This window comes from Papio anubis, chromosome 1 (genome assembly GCF_008728515.1).
Source record: "Papio anubis isolate 15944 chromosome 1, Panubis1.0, whole genome shotgun sequence".
NCBI classification, from domain to species: domain Eukaryota; kingdom Metazoa; phylum Chordata; class Mammalia; order Primates; family Cercopithecidae; genus Papio; species Papio anubis.
Genome location: NC_044976.1, coordinates 74,863,301 through 74,885,649, shown reverse-complemented (window position 1 = coordinate 74,885,649; position 22,349 = coordinate 74,863,301). Strand labels below are relative to the sequence as shown.

The 22,349-nt window shown below is 37.8% G+C and overlaps 1 protein-coding gene across 11 annotated transcripts in view; it reads right to left on the bottom strand.

Annotated features, from left to right (window-relative positions):
* Positions 1-22,349, bottom strand: part of ST6GALNAC3 (ST6 N-acetylgalactosaminide alpha-2,6-sialyltransferase 3) — a 567,065-nt gene that overhangs the window by 207,227 nt on the left and 337,489 nt on the right. For all 11 annotated transcript variants that reach the window (XR_001906240.3, XM_017962620.3, XM_017962621.3 and 8 more), the window contains one exon: positions 21,758-22,167. Coding sequence is in view for 10 of the 11 variants with exons in the window: in XM_017962620.3 (XP_017818109.1) it covers positions 21,758-22,167 (410 nt within the window). In the remaining variant the exon portion in view is untranslated. The remainder of the gene's footprint in view (positions 1-21,757; positions 22,168-22,349) is intronic.

Sequence of the window (22,349 nt, the reverse complement as noted above, 5' to 3'; positions counted from 1 at the left end):
ATACACACCTGGCCTTAGTTGGTTGCATTACGTGGTTCTGAGGTCTCACGTGGAGACAAGACAGGCCCTTCGGGGCTTTTTGTAGTCCTGTGAAACTATATATTTGTCTCCCCCAACTGCAATGGGGTTGTCTCAGTTATCTCTGAATTCCTGGCAACTTGCACTGTAAAAATTTTGTGGCAGAAATTAATGAACTAGTTAGATTTAAGCCCAAAAGTTCAAAATAGCTCATATCATCCAACTTGATGGTAAAACTAACCTGATTTTAATATTGATCAGTGTCCCTCCCCGAGAAAAACTGTTGGTCCAGGTTCTCAATAGATATGTACTCATATAGTTTGGAGATATGACTAATTTTTTGTTTTTTCCATGGAGGAGAATCAAGAATCCTTGCACTTATTGTGTCATAGGTTCTCCAGGCATAGGAATGTGTAAGACACACTTGGGGAACTCTTTAAATGCAGAGCCATTCTCAGAAGTTCTGAATCCACAGGGCTGAGAGGCTATCTTTCCAGCAGAACCCTCCAGAAGATTCTGAAGCAGATGGTCCCCAGAGCACATTTGAGAAATACTGAACCTGGTGCTCAACTCAGTGATGGTGGTCCTTGTGAGCCAGTAAACATTACACTAGCCTAGGATTCAGAAGACCCCCCGAATGAAGTTTCACCACAAGAGGTGGGACCTTGAGAAAGTCACTCGATTTGCCCTGGTCTTAGGTTTCCTTACCCATTAAATAAGTGTGTTGTGCTCACTTCTGAGTTTCCCTGCTGAGATCTCTGTACCACTAAGGAGACCATGAAGTTGGCAACGGAGATTCTTGAGCTATGTATGAAATTCCAAAAAGCCAAACAGTAACCATTTGTTTACCCAATACAAAATCTTCTTTGAAACATCTACTTTTTTGGATTAAATTATATCACCTCAGTGTTCCCCTGGTTATCAGAATCTCTCATGAAAGTTAAACATTCAGGTGCCACATAACGACGTTTCAGTCAGAGATGATCCGCATATATGACCATGGTTTCAGAGGATTATAAATAGAGCTGAAAAATTCCTATAGCCTACTGATGTCATAACTGTTATAGCATCACAGTACAACGCATTACTCATGTGTTTGTGGTGATGCTGGTTTAGGTAAACCTACTGCACGTTCAGCCATATAAAAGTATAACACATACAATTATGTACAGTACATAATACTTGACAATGATAATAAACTACTATGTTACTGGGCTTATGTATTTACTGTACTTTTCATCATTATTTTATTTATTTATTTATTTTTATTATACTTTAAGTTCTAGGGTACATGTGCACAACGTGCAGGTTGGTTACATATGCATACATGTGCCATGTCGGTGCGCTGCACCCATTAACTCGTCATTTACATTAGGTATATCTCCTAATGCTATCACTCCCTGCTCTCCCCTCCTCACATTAGGCCCCAGTGTGTGATGTTCCCCTTCCTGTGTCCAAGTGATCTCATTGTTCAATTCCCACCTATGAGTGAGAACATGCAGTGTTTCGTTTTCTGTTCTTGTGATAGTTTGCTGAGAATGATAGTTTCCAGCAGCATCCATGTCCCTACAAAGGACACAAACTCATCTTTTATATGGTTGCATAGTATTTCATGGTGTATATGTGCCACATTTTCCTAATCCAGTTTGTCACTGATGGACATTTGGGTTGATTCCAAGTCTTTGCTATTGTGAATAGTGTCGCAATAAACATATGTGTGAATGTGTCGTTATAGCAGCATGATTTATAATCCTTTGGGTATACACCCAGCAATGGGATGGCTGGGTCAAATGGTATTTCTAGTTCTAGATCCTTGAGGAATTGCCACACTGTTTTCCACAATGGCTGAACTAGTTTACAGTCCCACCAACAGTGTAAAAGTGTTCCTATTTCTCCACATCCTCTCCAGCACCTGTTGTTTCCTGATTTTTTAAATTGCCATTCTAACTGGTGTGAGATGGTATCTTATTGTGGTTTTGATTTACATTTCTCTGATGGTGAGTGATGACGAGCATTTTTTCATGTGTCCGTTGGCTGTATGAATGTCTTTTTTTGAGAAGTGTCTGTTCATATCCTTTGCCTACTTTTGGATGGGGTTGTTTGTTTTTTTCTTGTAAATTTGATTGAGTTCTTTGTAGGTTCTGGATATTAGCCCTTTGTCAGATGAGTAGATTGCAAAAATTTTCTCCTGTTCTGTAGGTTGCCTGTTCACTCCGATGGTAGTTTCTTTTGCTGTGCAGAAGCTCTTTAGTTTAATTAGATCCCATTTGTCAATTTTGGCTTTTGTTGCCGTTGCTTTTGGTGTTTTAGACATGAAGTCCTTGCCCATGCTTATGTCCTGAATGGTATTACCTAGGTTTTCTTCTAGGGTTTTTATGGTTTTAGGCCTAACATTTAAGTCTTTAATCCATCTTGAATTAATTTTCAAATAAGGAGTAAGGAAAGGATCCAGTTTCAGCTTTCTACTTATGGCTAGCCAATTTTCCCAGCACCATTTATTAAATAGGGAATCCTTTCCCCATTTCTTGTTTTTGTAAGATTTGTCAAAGATCAGATGGCTGTAGATGTGTGGTATTATTTCTGAGGGCTCTGTTCTGTTCCATTGGTCTATATCTCTGTTTTGGTACCAGTACCATGCTGTTTTGGTTACTGTAGCCTTGTAGTATAGTTTGAAGTCAGGTAGCCTGATGCCTCCAGCTTTGTTCTTTTGACTTAGGATTGTCTTGGCAATGCGGGGTCTTTTTTGTTTCCATTTGAACTTTAAAGCAGTTTTTTCCAATTCTGTGAAGAAAGTCATTGGTAGCTTAATGGGGATGGCATTGAATCTAGAAATTACCCTGGGCAGTAGGCCATTTTTACAATATTGATTCTTCCTATCCATGAGCATGGTATGTTCTTCCATTTGGTTGTGTCCTCTTTTATTTCACTGAGCAGTGGTTTGTTGTTCTCCTTGAAGAGGTCCTTTACATCTCTTAGAAGTTGGATTCCTAGGTATTTTATTCTCTTTGAAGCTATTGTGAATGGAAGTTCAGTCATGATTTGGCTCTCTGTTTGTCTGTTACTGGTATATAAGAATGCTTGTGATTTTTGCACATTGATTTTGTATCCTGAGACTTTGCTGAAGTTGCTTATCAGCTTAAGGAGATTCTGGGCTGAGATGATGGGGTTTTCTAAATATACAATCATGTCGTCTGCAAAGAGGGACAATTTGACTTCTCCTTTTCCTAACTGAATACCCTTGATTTCTTCCACTTGCCTGATTGCCCTAGCCAGAACTTCCAACACTATGTTGAATAGGAGTGGTGAGAGAGGGCATCCCTGTCTTGTGCCAGTTTTCAAAGGGAATGCTTCCAGTTTTTGCCCATTCAGTATGATATTGGCTGTGGGTTTGTCATAAATAGTTCTTATTATTTTGAGATACGTTCCATCAATACCGAATTTACTGAGAGTTTTTAGCATGAAGGGCTGTCGAATTTTGTCAAAGGTCTTTTCTGATCTATTGAGATAATCATGTGGTTTTTGTCTTTGGTTCTGTTTATATGCTGGATTACGTTTATTGATTTGTGTATGTTGAACCAGCCTTGCATCCCAGGGAGGAAGCCCACTTCATCATGGCAGATAAGCTTTTGGATGTGCTGCTGGATCCAGTTTGCCAGTATTTTATTGAGGATTTTTGCATCAATGCTGATCAGGGATATTGGTCTAAAATTCTGTTTTTGTTGTGTCTCTGCCAGGCTTTGGTATCAGGATGATGTTAGCATCATAAAATGAGTCAGGGAGGATTCCCTCTTTTTCTATTGATTGGAATAGTTTCAGAAGGAATGGTACTAGTTCCTCCTTGTATCTCTGGTAGCATTTGGCTGTGAATCTGTCTGGTCCTGGACTTTTTTTTGTTGGTAGGCTATTAATTATTGCCTCAATTTCAGAGCCTGTATTGGTCTATTCAGGGATTCAATTTCTTCCTGGTTTAGTCTTGGGAGAGTGTAAGTGTCCAGGAAATTATCCATTTCTTCTAGGTTTTCTAGTTTATTTGCGTAGAGGTGTTTATAGTATTCTCTGATGGTAGTTTGTATTTCTGTGGGGTTGGTGGTGACATCCCCTTTATCATTTTTTATTGCGTCTATTTGATTCTTCTCTCTTTTCTTCTTTAATAGTCTTGCTAGCGGTCTATCAATTTTGTTGATCTTTTCAAAAAACCAGCTCCTGGATTCATTGATTTTTTGGAGGGGTTTTTGTGTCTCTATCTCCTTGAGTTCTGCTCTGATCTTAGTTATTTCTTGCCTTCTGCTAGCTTTTGAGTGCGTTTGCTCTTGCTTCTCTAGTTCTTTTAATTGTGATGTTAGGGTGTCAATTTTAGATCTTTCCTGCTTTCTCTTGTGGGCATTTAGTGCTATAAATTTCCCTCTACACTCTGCTTGAAATGTGTCCCAGAGATTCTGGTATGTTGTATCTTTGTTCTCATTGGTTTCAAAGAACATCTTTACTTCTGCCTTCATTTTGTTATGTACCCAGTAGTCATTCAGGAGAAGGTTGTTCAGTTTCCATGTAGTTGAGCGGTTTTGATTGAGTTTCTTAGTCTTGAGTTCTAGTTTAATTGCACTGTAGTCTGAGAGACAGTTTGTTATAATTTCTCTTCTTTTACCTTTGCTGAAGAGTGCTTTACTTCCAACTATGTGGTCAATTTTGGAATAAGTGTGATGTGGTTTGGAGAAGAATGTATATTCTGTTGATTTGGGGTGGAGAGTTCTGTAGATGTCTATTAGGTCCGCTTAGTGCAGAGTTGAGTTCAATTCCTGGATATCCTTGTTAACTTTCTGTCTCGTTGATCTGTCTAATGTTGACAGTGGGGTGTTAAAGTCTCCCGTTATTACTGTATGGGAGTCTAAGTCTCTTTGTAAGTCTCTAAGGACTTGCTTTATGAATCTGGGTGCTCCTGTATTGAGTGCATATATATTTAGGATAGTTAGCTCTTCCTGATGAATTGATCCCTTTACCATTATGTAATGGCCTTCTTTGTCTCTTTTGATCTTTGATGGCTTAAAGTTTGTTTTATCAGAGACTAGGATTGCGACCCCTGCTTTTTTTTGTTTTCCATTTGCTTGGTAGATCTTCCTCCTTGTTTTCCTTGCTTGGTAGATTGCTTTATGTTGAGCAATCTACAGTCTTTATGTTGAGAGACACATGCATGTGTCTCTGCATGTGAGATGGGTCTCCTGAATACAGCAAACTGATGGGTCTTCACTCTTTATCCAATTTGCCTGTCTGTGTCTCTTAATTAGACCATTTAGTCCATTTACATTTAAGGTTAATATTGTTATATGTGAACTTGATCCTGTCATTATGATATTAGCTGGTTATTTTGCTCATTAGTTGATGCAGTTTCTTCCTAGCATCAATGGACTTTACATTTTGGTATGTTTTTGCAATGGCTGGTACTGGTTGTTCCTTTCCATGCTTAGTGCTTCCTTCAGGAGCTCTTGTAGGGCAGGCCTGGTGGTGACAAAATCTCTAAGCATTTGCTTGTCTGTAAAGGATTTAATTTCTCCTTCGCTTATGAAACTTAGTTTGGCTGGATATGAAATTCTGGGTTGAAATTTCTTTTCTTTAAGAATGTTGAATATTGGCCCCCACTCTCTTCTGGCTTGTAGAGTTTCTGCCGAGAGATCTGCTGTGAGTCTGATGGGCTTCCCTTTGTGTGTAACCCTACCTTTCTCTCTGGCTGCCCTTAACATTTTTTCCTTCATTTCAACTTTGGTGAATCTGACAATGATGTGTCTTGGAGTTGCTCTTCTCGAGGAGTATCTTTGTGGCGTTCTCTGTATTTCCTGAATTTGAATGTTGGCCTGCCTTACTAGGTTGGGGAAGTTCTCCTGGATGATATCCTGCAGAGTGTTTTCCAAATTGGTTCCATTTTCTCCGTCACTTTCAGGCACCCCAATCAGACGTAGATTTGGTCTTTTCACATAATCCCATATTTCTTGGAGGCTTTGTTCATTTCTTTTTACTCTTTTTTCTCTATACTTCTCTTCTCGCTTCATTTCATTCATTTGATCTTCAATCACTGTTACTCTTTCTTCCAGTTGATCGAGTTGGTTACTGAAGCTTGTGCATTTGTCATGTAGTTCTCGTGTCATGGTTTTCATCTCTATCAGTTCTTTTAAAGTCTTCTCTGCATTGATTATTCTAGTTATCCATTCATCCATTCTTTTTTCAAGGTTTTTAGTTTATTTGCGCTGGTTACATAGTTCCTCCTTTAACTCTGAGAAGTCTGATCGCCCAAAGCCTTCTTTTCTCAACTCGTTAAAGTCATTCTCCGTTCAGCTTTGTTCTGTTGCTGGTGATGAGCTGCGTTCCTTTGGAGGGGGAGATGCGGTCTGATTTTTTGAATTTCCAGCTTTTCTGCACTGCTTTTTCCCCATCTTTGTGGTTTTACGTGCCTTTGGTCTTCGAAGATGGTGATGTACTAATGGGGTTTTGGTGTAGGTGTCCTTCCTGTTTGTTAGTTTTCCTTCTAACAGTCAAGACCCTCAGCTGTAGGTCTGTTGGAGTTTGCTTGAGGTCCACTCCAGACCCTGTTTGCTCGGGTATCAGCTGTGGAGGCTGCAGAAGATAGAATATTGTTGAACAGCGAGTGTTGCTGTCTGATTCTTGCTCTGGAAGCTTAGACTCAGGGGTGTACCCAGCGGTGTGAGGTGTGAGGTGTTGGTCTGCACCTAGTGGGGGATGTCTTCCAGTTAGGCTACTCAGGGATCAGGGACCCACTTGAGCAGGCAGTCTGTCTGTTCTCAGATCTCAACCTCCGTGTTGGGAGAACCACTGCTCTCTTCAAAGCTGTCAGACAGGGACTTTTACATCTGCAGAGGTTTCTGCTGCTTTTTGTTTAGCTATGCCCTGTCCCCAGAGGTGGAGTCTACAGATGCAGGCAGGCCTTCTAGAGCGGTGGTGGGCTCCACCCAATTGGAGCTTCCAGGCGGCTTTGTTTGCCTACTTAAGCCTCAGCAATGGGGGGCACCCCTACCCCAGCCTCGCTGTCACCTTGCAGTTAGATCTCAGACTGCTGTGCTAGCAATGAAGGAGGCTCTGTGGGCATGGGACCCTCCAGGCCAGGTGTGGGATATAATCTCCTGGTGTGCCGTCTGCTAAGACCCTTGGGAAAGTGCTGTATTAGGGTAGGAGTTACCAGATTTTCCAGGTGTTGTGTGTCTCCATTTCCCTTGGCTAGGAAAAGGAATTCCCTTCCCCCTTGCACTTCCCAGGTGAGGTGATGCCTCGCCTGCTTCAGCTCTCGCTGGTTGGGCTGTACCCGTGGACCAGCATGGACTGTCAGACACGCCCCAGTGAGAGGAACCGGGCACCTCAGTTGAAAATGCAGAAATTACCCGTCTTCTGTGTTGCTCACACTGGGAGCTGGAGGCTGGAGCTGTTCGTATTCAACCATCTTGGGTGCCCCCACCTCAGGCTCCTTCATCATTATTTTAGAGTGATGTGTGTGTGTGTGTGTGTGTGTGTGTGTATATATATATATATATCTGTAAAACAGCTGCAGGCAGGTCTTTCAGGTAGTATTCTAGAAGAAGGCATTGCTATCATAGGAGATGACATTTCCATACACATTATTGTCTCTGAAGATTTCCAGCAGGACAAGATATGAAGGTGGAAGACAGTGATAATGGTGATGCTGACCCTGTGTAAGCCTAGGATAAAGAACTAACAATACCCGACAGCCTCATGTTACCCACTCAACAACTGGGTAGTGTCACCTATGTGTGTCAGATGCTATTTGAGGGGGCAGAGAGGTAAACAACAAGTTATGCCCTCATGGTGCTTACAGTCTAATAATGAAGACAGACAATAGTAAACACATATCAGGCCATAACAAGTAACATAAAGGAAAATAGAGTTTGAGAAGCAGAAAAGGGATAGTTGGGGGTGGGAGAGTGTTGTCAAAAAAGGGCTCTCTTATAAGGTGACATTTGAATCAAGACCTAAAGAAAATAGGGCAAAAGTCATGTAGATTTATGGAGGGACTCCAGAAATCCTGAGTTATAGAGTATATGCTTTTCCAAAGAGGAAGATGATTCATCGTCTATATTATCATAAACTTTACTTAAGCTAACATATTTATGAGCTCATGTTCTGGGCAGATTCCAGGATTATAGACAAAGCACATGGTCTTGATTTCTTAACAGGGTTGTGGGGAACACAGTGAAATCTCTAGTCCATTGATTATCTGACACTGAGGTAAAGCCTGGATTTTGTCACAATACTTATTTTTGCTGCCTCAAGAACACCTCAAGTTCACTTTCTATCCTTGTAGTCAAGATATTTTTAGTTCACTTTGCGATTTGGTCTCTCTTGGCAGGGTTTCTCAGTTACTTTCATTTCTTCTCTACTGACATCCTGATGAGCATGGTTTATAAATATTAAAAATAAGGAGGTGAGACCAGATGCAAAGAACCTGCCAAAAAATGCCAGAAGTTCCGATAAGTTCCCAGTAAAATTAGAGAATGTGTTTCAGGTATCAGTGGATTCCCCACATCTAGAACAATGACACCTAGTTAGCACCCAGGGGATATGTGCTCAAGGAATGTTTGTAAAAGACTGCATTTCTGTGCTGCCTATCTCAAACCAAAATAAAAGCTCTGCCTAAATAGAAGAGCTTGGTGTGACTGTACGTGGGTGAGGGCGTATGGTTGTATGTTAGTAAACAGGATGTTTTCTATCTTTTATGAGAAACGCAGCAGCTGCTAGCTATGCTCCTAATAGGGGAAGCTGCTACTTTAGAATCCTTGAAAGCCCCTATTTGCATAGGCACTATACAGAAGGCAGACATTAGAAATGAAAACAGTATCCGATCACCAAATCTCACTGGCACTGAAAAGTTCCGCCTCTAGTTTGTGATTTTTGAAATGTGGATGTGCTGACAACAAAATTAACTTCTCCAAAGAGCTGAGAACTCTCATCATCCCTCTCACTATAATTTACATGACTTGACAAAATTAAACTGTTATTTTCATCGGGGTGATCTGCAAAATCATAAAATGATGTGTATTTTTGGGAATGCCTAATTAACTCTCCTTAGTTCCACTGAGGTTTCAGCTACGAATATAAGCACTGCAAATATCATGGAGGTGTTCACATCTAGCTTTAGCAACCACAAAGAGACTCAAAGGACTCAAAAGAAAAATCTCTTTAGAAATCAGACAAGGATGAGAATTCAAATCAAATGGTGAACCTATGGGGTAAAATCAGGTATACACTGATTTGCCAAAACTTGCCTTGCATCAAATAGCAAGAAATACTTTAATAGGTGAAGCCAATATTAATAATCAAAACAGCAGAATTACAGACCTATACACAGAAGTCCATCTCTAGTGACAGTTTTAATCACAAACATTAAAATCGACCAAGCTGTTTGTCACAAAAGTTTGCTTTAACATATAATCAGCAACTGAAGCGAGAGCCACATTTCCTCAACAATTGCCAGCACCTTGTGTCATACTTATAAATAATGGGCTACTCCTATTGAGCACCATCTGCTTAATAGAGAAAAATGTTCATCTTAATTAGGAAACTCTTCTTATTATTTAATATTTATTGAACACCCACAATGTGCTTGGCAGCAAAAGCACCAGAAACACGATCTTTGCCCACCAAGAATCCACCTGCTAAGGAAATATGATGAACCAGTTATATAGTAATTTCTGTTTTTTAACACATTTTATGTATCTCTTTCCAGATGACAGAACTGCCAATGGTTCACTTTTGGAAGGGTCTTCTCGCCTAATTAAGGTGGGATGTTGAGCTGTCAGATGAGTAATGAGTGAAGTAAAGATAAAGAGAAAATAAAGAGCAAATTAATTACAATCACTATGAAGCAAAAGTGAAATTTGCTCAATGGAGTAAAATTTAATGTACTCCTAAATAAAACCAACTGTGTTTGCTATGAACTCACAGGTTAAGACAGAAGACATATCAGAAATATAGAACATGTCATGAAAAAGTCACCTTGGAACAGCAACCATTCTTTGTTTTGCATTTACCTTCACAGCTTCTGTGCCTCCACAATGATACAGCTGATATAGTGTAGGACACTCATCGCATTACAAGGATATTAGCACCTTGGTTAATAAAGATTTAATGGTCAAAAATCTACTATCAACTAGAAAAGTTAAGATAGATTGACAATCCTTCCCAGAAGCTCCCAGCTATATCCCCTTCTCTCTCTACTACCCTCCAATCAACAAATGTTCAAGATAATTTCATAAGTTTAATATTAAAACTATGTAGAGAAGTATTTTAGCAGAGAACAAACAACCTATTCACATCAGAAGAATGTTACTACACACCTGTAATAGTGCCTTTGCATGAGTTATCTAGTAATAACTTTAGTTGTCCTTTTAGTGATGATTATAAAGAAAAAGAAAATATGTTTTTGCTCCAATTGTTGAATATCTCAGATAAAACTTTTTTCCAGGTTCTAAATTTTAACCAGTTCTCTGCTCTGCATGGTTTCCATGTTTCTCTAAAGGGTTGCCCATCCATTTTGCCAGTAGAGCTTAATAAATGTTTCTGTTCTTTTTCAATGCTTTTCATTAAATCATATGCTTCCTTCATTCCACCTTCTTCATAAAAAAGCATACAATAAATGAAAAAGAATGCTTGACTTTGGTCGTAATATTCCTTTCTTTTGTCCTCAGGTTTCACCGTTTCTCATAAATCAGCAATGCCAATACCAGGGCTAGAAACTCCAGGGAAATGGCCCTAGTTATCCATTTCTAACCCGGTAAGTTAGAGGATTGAATGTTATTTGTGATCTTCAATTTATAGATATACTTCCTAGATAAATACTTCACCCAGATAACATAGGCAAAAAAGAAATTACATATTACTGGAGGTAATTCTGTGATGATGGCAGTTGTCAAACGGTGCTAATCTGAACTACACGGCAGAAGGAAAATGACTAGCTCATACATTGTCAGGGTAATAAATACCTAATGAGCAAAATTGTAAAGCAAATAGTAGGTTGAACATACACCCAAATGTTGATTCTTGACTCAAAAGTCAGAGACCAGAATGATTTGTCTCTCTGTCTAGAATGATGGAGCATCACTCCCTTATAAGCTAATGAGCAGCACCATCTGGTATAATTACAGAGGAGCAAGATCTTAAGAAAGTGAAGAATAAAATGACAGAGCTGCAGTAGGACTTTCACAGGAGGTTAAAAAACTCTTCACCATGAAAAATATCATAACAAAAATAACTGTAGATGTTTGTGCAACAATATGCCAACAGAATAAAGGTTATAGGACCAAATGTTCAAAATAATTGAATGTGACTTGATATCTTAGAATTCTCTACCATGGTGGTTCTTAAAGTGTGATCCCAGGACCAGCAGTAACAGTACCTGGAATTGCATTAGAAATGCAAACTCCTGGGCCTCAATCCCAGAACACCAACTCACAAAGTCCAGGAATGAGCCCAGCAATCTGTGTTTTAATCAGCACCCTGTGTAATTCTCATGCAAGCTCACGTTTGAGAACTGCTGTTCTACTAATCCAAATAAGAATGAGAGATTTTTGCTGTTTCTCCCAGACACCAAAGAAATCAGAAATCAATTCTGTTTAAACAACTGGTCCACGTGCTGAAGAATAAAAATCAGTCAGACCAGTTCCTTGAGTGAAATGATGATCTCTTGGATAAGACAGCTCTAATACTAGCACCTTTTTATAAAACAACAGCAGAAAAAACAGCCTTAAACTTATAACTTAATTGCACTGTTTCTGAGTGGATGTATTTTTTTCTTTAAGCGATTAAAGACCTCCATGATAACTTTTTGCAAGTTTGCCTGAATCCTTTATTTAATTGTTTTTCTACCTCTAGGTCATTTATTTAGCAAATATTGAGTGTCTACTACACAACATATATTCTTCTAGGTGCTTGAGCTATATTAGTGAACAAAACAATGATCCTTGACCTTAGAGAACTTATATCCCAGTAGGAGAAATACACAGAAAACATTAAAAATTAAAATAAGTAAGTACATTATATAGAATGTTAGAAGGTAATGCTATGAGAGAAAAAAGCAAAATAGAACAAGGTAAGGAAAATTGGGAATGCTGGGTATGTGAGGTAAGGATTTCAATTTTGAATGCTATCATGGTAGACTCATCAGAAGTGATTGGAAGTCACTGTAAACATGTGTTTTTATTCTAAGGAAAATGGAGGACTATTGCAGGATTTTGAGCAGGAGAGTGACATGATCTGAATATGCCAGAAATGCTTTCATTAATTTTCCTCTTAGTCTATATACAAATTTATTCTTCATTTATGCAGTTGGTTGAAAGACACCACTACCAATTTTTTCTTTTCTTTAAGTTCATCATGAAGGCATTAAAAAGTAAGGCAATTTATTTTCTTTGTTACCAAAGAAGAAAATATTTTCTGGAGGGCAATTTAAAGATAAAGTTTGGTAGAGAAGCTCAGGTTGTTTTATGAGAGTTTTCAGTTCTCCTTTACTTGGGTATTTTGTTTTCTGGCTTCTGTGGTGGTGCTTATATTTGCCTCCTGAAGCCCAAGACTATAACTTTGACTTTGGGTACTAGGGTTTGCTTTCTCACGAGGCAAGTGACAGCTAACAGCATTGGGAGTGAAGCCTTGGAATTTGCTTCACAACTGAAGTGAAACTAAAATGGAAACCTGTGTTTGAAGAATGGCTCTGCCAGTTACTTATTAAAAACCCAGCGCCCAACCACAAAAACCCTAGAGAAGGTAATAGATTTGCCAGCCTTTGGGTAAAATAAAGCAAGAGGTGGTCTCTCTAAATAGAACTGTAGAAACTTTTCTATGAAAATTCAATCCTAGAACTTGCCTCTTTGGCATTGCTGTGACCCTTCTATGCTGAAAAAAAGTGTTTTGAAATTCACTAATATTTCAACAAACGGCAAAGGGACTTTTAAGTTTAAAAAAGATATTAAGTGTTATTTCTTTTATTCATCCATTTATTTATTCATTCACCCATTAAATGTTTACTCAATACCTATTAAAGTCAAGCATTATGTCAAGGTGCTTGGAAAAACAAGGCTGGTGTTCCCTCAAATAGTTTATGTACCACTTGAAGAGATTAAACATAAATAGCAATAATCCATGGTAGAAAGTGATTATTTCTATAAAAAGGACGTCCATAACCCTATGGTTTTCAGGGGAAGTATGAATTCTGTAGGGATATTACAAAAGGCTTCATGAAAAGGTAACATTTGACTTGTTCATAAAGTATGGCCTGCATGTGTGTGTATGGTGATGAGGGAAAGTGCAATATAGGCAGAGAGAACTAGCTCTGCCAAAACATAAAGGTAGGACTAGATAAGTAGTCATGTATGTGCGAGGTAAAGAAGACCTAAACGAGCACTGGTAGTGATAATAATAGAACAAAGAAAAGGAATTATTGCTGAAGTCAATTCAAGGACACTTGAAACATCTGTGGGCCCTTTAACCGAAAGACAGAGAGTGAAAATAATACATTCTTTTGGTACTGTATTTTATGGCAAACCACCGCTATGCTAGGTCTAAGAATAAAATGGAGATGGGCATAGTCCCTGTCCTTAGGAAATGTGTTGTTCAGTGAAAGAAATGAACAAACATAACTCAGATACACAAGTCTCTAGCTGAATTCTTAAGGACTTCTCTGAGCCCCGTTATTAATTTGCTGAGGAAAAGGGCAGGATCACACAGTTAGGATCCAACAGATTAGGATCCAAGCAGATTACCAAGCTATTTGGGAAAGAGATATTCTTGACTTATGTATTTATTTGGTTCAAGAAACAATGAATGTCTTTTACTTTGTTAATAGCACAACTCAAAGTGCCATCTGCGGATGAACAGGATTGGCCAGGCCTGGAAACTTGTTAGAAATGAAAATTCTCAGGCCCTGCCTCAAATCATGTGGGTCAGCAGGTGGCTTGATGTACATTAAAGTTTGAAAAGCACTGTACTGATCTAGAGGACTTACTCTTCACTAAGAAAAGGAGCTAAGGGGTTTTTCTCTGTCCGCTCGGGGCACCCCTCCCTCTGTCTCTGTATGGGGAGCTTTTTCCTTCTTTCTTGCCTATTAAACTTTCTGCTCCTTGAAACTAAAAAAAAAAAAAAAAAAGAAAAAAGAAAACAAAAAAACAAGAACAAAAGAAGGCAAGAAAAAGAGCTAAGTAGAGGAGTCCACGTAGGTCAGTAATACCATATCTAATAAGAAGTCTGTTTACAGAGAAGCAAAAATTCAATCCAGCAAACATCTGTAGAGCTCTTATAACATCCCCGACACAGTGAAAGGTATTTTGAAATATTTGCCCAAGCAATTAAAAATCTAGTAGTACAGATGGGCGTAGTATAGGATGAAAATTCTCAAAACAACCAACTCTGTCTTAGGAAGAGTCAAGCATCCAAGAATAGAGAAAAAACAGAGATTGCTGCTGGCTCATATGTTTTAAAGACAAGAATGTAACTATCCCTAATTGTCTTAATTTTGAACTAAACTTGGAGAATGAGGCATAGCTCAAAAAAATATCTAAGGAGAGGAGAAATAATTGTAAGAGGGAAGTAAGTCAACTGCAGAGATAGATCCCATGATACACAAATAAATACACCCTTTAAAGCCCGTATAAAATTTAAAAGTCTGGATATATTTTAAAGAAGCTTCTCATTTAAGGCCTACTTTTGCCTTTGAGTTTCACACTCTTTTGGGGGTTTAAAAGCCACTACATCGAGAGAACTGTTGAGCATACCTGTCTACTGGGATTTTTTTTCTATACAGTATAATTTGTCTGAGCATCTGGCCTTCTGTTAAGTCACCCTCTGGCCCAGAGAACTTTATTTCACTCAGTAGATTGCTTGCAAGTCTTGATTTCCACAACCACGGATGTTCTGCACAGCTTTTTGCTTTAAAACATGATCACTGAACTTGAGATATTGTTCCTGTTTTAATCCTAAATTGTCTTGTCAAATATATCAGAGTTTCATCCAGTGTATTCGTATATGTGTGTGAGTGTGCACACATGGGTGTTTTTAAACACATGAAAGGTTTGTACTGACATCTTTATAAATTACAAATGCCCCCCCTACCTCCCATTATTAAAATAGATCGTTCCTTTTTTTTTTTGAATTTTTAATTTCCAGCACACATGTATTACAGAGCAGGCCTGATGTAGGTCACTGAATGCCATCATAAATAATGGTAAAAGGGAAATTCCCCTGTTTCATAATGCTTGTTAGCATGAAAACACAACCCTGGATGCAGTATTACACTTTTTTACTAAGGAGTCCTACGGATCTGCCATGATTGCTGCATGAACTTTTTGTTTCTGCCAAATTCACCAGCTGGGGTGGGGACATTAATTTATTTTAACAGAGGTTTGTCAGCGTTGCTCCCAAAAAAGGTGCTGAGATAATTATATTTGCAAAGACCATCTTCAAAATGAAAAACAAACAAACAAACAAAAAAGAAAAGACTGTTTTTAATACTGTCTTTCAAATAAGATTGTTATACTTTGCCTATGTTCTCTTGGTCAAAGTTTTCCTGGGGTTAGCAGGTATGTATTCTGAGTTAGGAACAACCAGACATCTTTGTTTGTGGAATCTAGGTATGGCATTTCTTTGGGCAAACTATGCACATTTCTGTACCCCATGGCTGACTCTAAGATAAAGCTAGCATAGTTGTTTTATTTTGGTTTTGGTTTTTGCCCTCCACCTTCCTGCTACACTGTGTGTGTGAAGGCAGCTTCCTTTTGTGTTGACAGAGGGACCTACAAGAGGATTTCCAAATTTTCAAGGAAGAAGACTTGAAACACCTTTCCACTCTAGATATTACTAAAGGTTTGCAAACCTGAGGGATGAGAGCCAATTTCATCTCTATACTTGACCACACAATGACACAAGAAACTTTCAAAATGGCCAAACTGAAATAGCAAAACCTGGGCTGCCCTTAAAACCCTTGCTAGCTTATAAAACTGTCACCCCCAAAGATAGCGAGGAATGACACATCGCTGATTTCTTTTTCCCTCCTTAAGGTTGAGTGGGAATGGATGGAGCAGGCTGGCAAAGATGAGCCAGGTAGAGATCTTGATACTGTATTTACAAATCAGTGTCCCATTTTGTGTTTTTAGAAATTGATTTTGTGCATTCTGTTTCCTAAACAGTCTTTAAAAAGGACTCCCTTTCTTTTCATCCTCTTCACCTGAGGCAGGAACATCTTGGAACATTGATTCTATTTGCTGCTAGCTTTCATTAATTTCATCCATCCCTGAAGGTGGAGCCACATTGGCACCAGCTAATTAAGACCTATTTAGGGCAGCTCAGAATCCTTTATCAGCCCAGAATTAGCTTTGCTCTTTTAATGGGGACTATCACTTTCTCAATTATTACTTAATTAAATAATGTGCCTATATTTGCAAGCATATTTCTAAAGTGAAATCCAAGCTGCCATTGCCCACCTACCCACAGGAAAGCAAAATAGCTCACATTGGCTCTCAACTGCTTCTCTAGAAAGTTAACATTCCTTTTGCATATGTGTGTGCCAGGAACATGATCACATTCTTCAATGTTAAGTGTGGCACAATGTGCCGCTGTCAGCCCTACAGCATTTCTATAATATTTCAGTCTTAAGATGTATTAATGCAAATGTGTAAATGTCAGTAGGCTAGTATTATTTATGCATACCAATCATTCAAGGGGAAGAGGTATTTTGGTCCAGATTGTTTTGAATATAAAACCATTAATTTCAAAGATTTCTGGAAGAAATGAAAGTTCTGTAGAATTCACAATACTTGTTTTCCAGAAGTATATTTGGTAGGTGACAATCTAAAAGTGACCACTAACTAATGAACCTAGAATTAAAAAAGAAAAAATAAAGAAAAAGAAAAAAAAACTGGATCCCAGAAGATATAGACAGAAAGGGAAAGCAGCCTTCTCTTTCTGCTCTCTTAGCCTTTCCCACAAGGTCACCCTCTCTAATTGACAAGCCAAATAATTTTAGACAGTAACTAAAAAAAAGGCAAATTAAATTCCATTTGCTTCAAAAAAGGTATTCCAATATGCTTGTGAGTTGGCCTAAACTTATTCTAAGACATTTGAATGATATACATATTTCTTCTACTGCTTCATGTTTCCTCAATGAGGAATTCCTTAAGACAAAAAATACAATGCTGGCTGGGCGTGGTGGCTCATACCTGTAATCCCAACACTTTGGAAGCCCTAGGCAGGTGGATCACGAGGTCAGGAGTTCGGGACTAGCCTGGCCAATATGGTGAAACCCCATCTCTACTAAAAATACAAAAATTAACCAGGCATGGTGGTGCATGCCTGTAGTCCCAGGTACTCAGGAGGTTGAGGCAGAGGAATCGCTTGAACCTGGGAGGCAGAGGTTGCAATGAGCAGAGACCACACCACTGCACTCCAGCCTGGGTGACAGAGTGAGACTCCATCTCAAAAAAACAAAAACAAAAACAAAAACAACAACAACAACAAAAAACTCCACAATACTTGGAAAAGTGAAAACATGCCCACCTTAAATGGAAAGGCTATATATTTATTTAAAGTATTTTTACAATTTTAAGAAGCAAGCTGAGAAGCAAAGTTTTCTTTGAGGAACTCCATGTAATCATTTTCCTATCATGAATCACTTTAACTACTAGTGACATATTTTTTTAATTCTATAAATTATATATAATAATGACGACATTGTCTCTATGTTAAAAACTTGATAATGAAAATAAGTACTTGCTAAAAAGTTCTAATAAGTACAGGCAAATCAAACAAAATAGCTTTACAATTAAAGCAAAATTAAATGGACACCCCTTATTCTCCATTTCCTAATGCCTGCAGTGATGTATACCACTGAATTCACTCCTATTTACTTAGGAAAAAAAGGTCAAAAACTTTTTTGGAGACTATAACCAACATATACTTTGTGAGCACAGATCCACACAAATGCTTGCCATTCACATGTTCTTTGATGCAAAATATCCTTAAAGTGTTTACCATAATTATATTGCTTGCTGTGCTGTTATTCTTACTCTAAGATTAGTGTATGTGTGTGTGTGTGTGTGTCTGTGTGTGTGTATGTGTTGTGGAATAAAGCAGATGAATAAGTACGTTGAAATCTCTGAGACCTGTGATTGTCAGCATGGTAAAAAGAAGGAACAGATGTAGAATAGAGGATGTAAACTTAAAACCTATTAGCCCTGGATTTGAATTGAAAGTTTCGGTTTGAACTCATAATGATTTTATCTTTAAACAATATACACAGTATATATTGTTTATATGCTAGCTCTGTCTACTGTAAAGCCCAAGAAACAAAGACCAACCCAGTAGCAATGAGCAGCCATGGTGCTAATATTATGCTCTCTTAACTACTAAAAGAAACTGACGTTCTTTGGAGACATGTCTGAATGCAGGTCTGCCTCGGAATACCTACAACAAAAGCCTGAAACATCCCATAATACTAGGAAACAAAGAAGCTATCAAAGGCTACTAAGGGCATGTCAAAAGGACTCAAAGCCAATCTGAAGAGGTTCCCATAGGCCAAAATAGGACAATTTGAGCATAAGGGTATAATTTTAATAAATTAAAATACTTCAAGTATGTTTAAGTCTGTAAGTTAATATGTAAATATCAATAATACTGGTCACCTATAGAGAATGCGAGGAAACTAGTACATTAAAACTGGTAAAGAAAGAGGAGAAGAGTATTGGTTTCTATCTCCTAGTAACCAAATGAATAAGAGGGTAAATTACTCTTAATAAAGTATATCAGCTAATGAATAAAAAGGATATGATGAAATAGCACCATTGTGCAATCCTAATAAATTATTTAATCTGGCAAATAATCATTAATGGTATCTAACATAAAAAATAGAAAAATAGAGAGTATTTCTCCTGAGAGAAGAACCACCTAATGGTTTTGGCAAAAAACAAAACAAAACAAAACAAAAAACCTGATTCCAACCAAGCCTCAATACACAAATATCAGTGTAGAAGAAAAAGAAAGAACATGGGAATGTGATTAACAAATCTAGATTGTGGAAAACTCTATACAACTAATGCCTAGGTTTCTTCAACAACAGATAGAGAAGGAGACAGAATAGAGAAGGAGAGACAGGGAAGTAGCTATACAGGTTAGGAGAAATATAAGACAATATCAATCAATTAGTATGTATGAACCTTATGCTAATCCTAATTAAAACAAACTATGAAAAATATACCAATGAGACAATTGGGAAATTTGAAAACTAAATATATAATGATATTATGGCAGAATTGTTGATTTTTATGTAGAGGAATGGTATTGTATTAATTTTAAGAATCTTTATCTTTTAGAGATATTCACCAAAATATTTATAAATAAAATTATATGATATCTGAGATTTGTTTCAACATAATCTTTGGTGAGAGAGAAAGTGTGTAGGGGTATAGATGAAACCATACTGGTCATGGATTTATAATTATTCAAGCTAAGTGGTGGTTATACAGAGGCTCATTATACCACTAGTGTCTCTACTTTATAAGTTTGACATTTTCCTTCATGAAAAGTTGAATAATATATTCTAGTTTGAAATTTGACAATGAATATCAGATTGCCATGGGAAATTCTTAGACAAGAAAAGTCTTTAACATAGGTGTCATTAGGATATAGACTGGGAACAGCAGCTTCTGAGGTCATTTTGGTCAACATTTTGTTATCCAACCAGGCTCTACTTAAATCACCCGTTCTGTCCATTTCTAAAACACTAGCATAGTTGTCTTCTCTTGTCTGGTTGGAGTACTCAGTGAAGTAACCAGACAGAAATAGACTCAGTGAGAAACATAAGAATGCACCATAAACTGAAACCATATTTCGGTTTCTTCAACTCTCATTTTGGTAACTCTACCAATCGAATGACACCCAGCAAATTAACTTTATTAACTGAGTAAAATTACCAGTAATTTTCCTACTATACAGCTTTCTTCATCATGGCCAGTAAGAAAATGATCTCCCAAAGCTATTCTCTCCCAGTTCTTTTACAATTTACAAATATTGATGGTGTTGTCTCCATGAAAGCTCATGACAAAAGTCAATGTGAAATAAACACATAAAAACATGAACCAACAGCATGCAAAGCTCTTCTCTGATCCCCTCCCCCCGCCACCAAATGACTCTAGGGCTTATAGTTATGTCTGGGTGATATCTTGAGGGTTAACTCTAACGAAAAGCCAAATACATCTCATTAATTGCAATGCTCTGGGCTGATGAGAGACAAGAAATTTCCAAAGCCCTTTGTGAATAGGCTTCATATTTATATAGAATAGTGTGACATATGACCATATTTCTTTGAAGTGCCATACCTATTCCTTTCATCTCTACTGCCTGTCATTTTGGACAGTTTATGCTACATTGACTCAAATCTCACCTTTGGGATTCTTCTTACTAAGTCATATAGTCGGAGGAACTAGTATTTCATGGCTATTTCTGTCTTGTATTTCATATGAAGCTGTGTATTTTTGGCGCTCAGAAGTACAAAATGTTAAATTCAGATCAACCCACATTACCAAAGGAGAGTTGATCCACCTAAGATTTTTAAATAATCATCAGCATTCAAATGACATCCAGAGATATCAGAAACTGCACCCCCCTAAGCACATATCTCAATACCGTTAAAAGCTTAGATTTGATAATATTGTATAGTGAAATACATATACTTTGAATAAATTGGAATGCTAATATTGGAACTATAGCAGATGCTCAATTTAACCATGATATTGCACAAATAAGCAAAATTCACAGATAATTTAAAACTTTAGCTATTGGTTTCAATGTCTTCCTTTAGCAGTTCTTTATTAGTGCTAGATATAAGAACCAAGATTGATTTGTAATTCCTGTTTTCTCTATTTTATAGTTATCTTTCTAAAAAGGAAGAAAAAATGGCACACAATCCAATTACAGGAGAGATGAGGGAGCTGGAAATGGAGCAAACAGAGGACATAGGACAAGGAAGGGGAGGGGAAAGAATGAAGCAATCAGGCTTCAAGGGAACAAAGTGGGAAGTGTAGTTTACAGAATGCTACACAAAAAATATGGATGTAATAAAAAATGCAAATTGGTTTTTGGATAATTGAATGAATGGTATTTATAACTCATTTATTTCAAAGAATTCCACTGCTAATGATTTTAAGTGACATATAATTTCAATATGGTATTCTGCTAAACAAGTCAGACACCAAGTTATGATGTTCAGGATCACAGTGCCTATTTGCATGCAAAAAGCTACACGATCTTATTGGAGAATCAATAGCCTGTTCTGTTTGTGGTCTCAGGTAAAATTTTGGCAAAATTCCCAGAGGAGTTTAGACTAATGCATAATCCTAAAGTTCCTTACCATTACTAGGTTTTGAAACAGAAATGTTTAGGCTTCCTCTTTCAGCTGAAATCCAACTTAATCAATAGGAAATGGAACAAAATAAGAAAAAATCAAAAGATACCTCGGGGAAGTATCCAATATTTCTTGGAGACTCAAACCAATCAGAATGGAAAGAACAGGAGGTAGCATAGGTGGAATACATGAGACCTCAGGCTGGCTTATCAAGTAATCATAATAGTCAGAACATATAACAATCAGCTTAAAAAATAACTGTTTATTTTACATCTTGCAAAAGGAATCAGCAAAGATATAGCATAAAAGATAATAAAAGACAAAAAAGCTGCTTCAGAGAAGACTCACCTGTCTTTTCCAGTTTCCTTCTTAAAAACTCCATCACAGTAACTCATGCGCTTCTCTGTGGTCACATATATTTGAGCATTCGGATAGATATCAACTGTCTTTTTCAACATGTTGTAAACGATGCCATTGCCATCTTTCCTCATATTGCGGAAAGGGCCCCAAATAACATAAATAGTAGCATTCGCTTCCTTGAAAAAATAATCAGGGTTTTTTAGCAAAAGAGGAACGCTGGTATGGGACACAACTCGAATCATGGTCATGTGGCCAACATCTTCTTCATACCCCTTGGTGGGGGCATTGTTCATTCTCCAAATGCAGGAGGATCGATCTATCTCATTTCCTACCTTCTGGCCAACCATCTGACCTGAGTTTGACACTATGGCACAAAGGTCACAGTCCAGTTGCAAAGGCTGAAAAATAGAGAAAGAAGGTATGTAAATTAATAAATTCCACTTAGTGAAACAAGTTCCTCTGGGAAAACAAAAGTTCAGATATTGTATAATTACCCAATATGGATGTATCTCTGAAGTGCCTACACATACCAAACCTACAGTCTCTGCCACAGATTATCAAGTTAACAGCATGCTTCCAT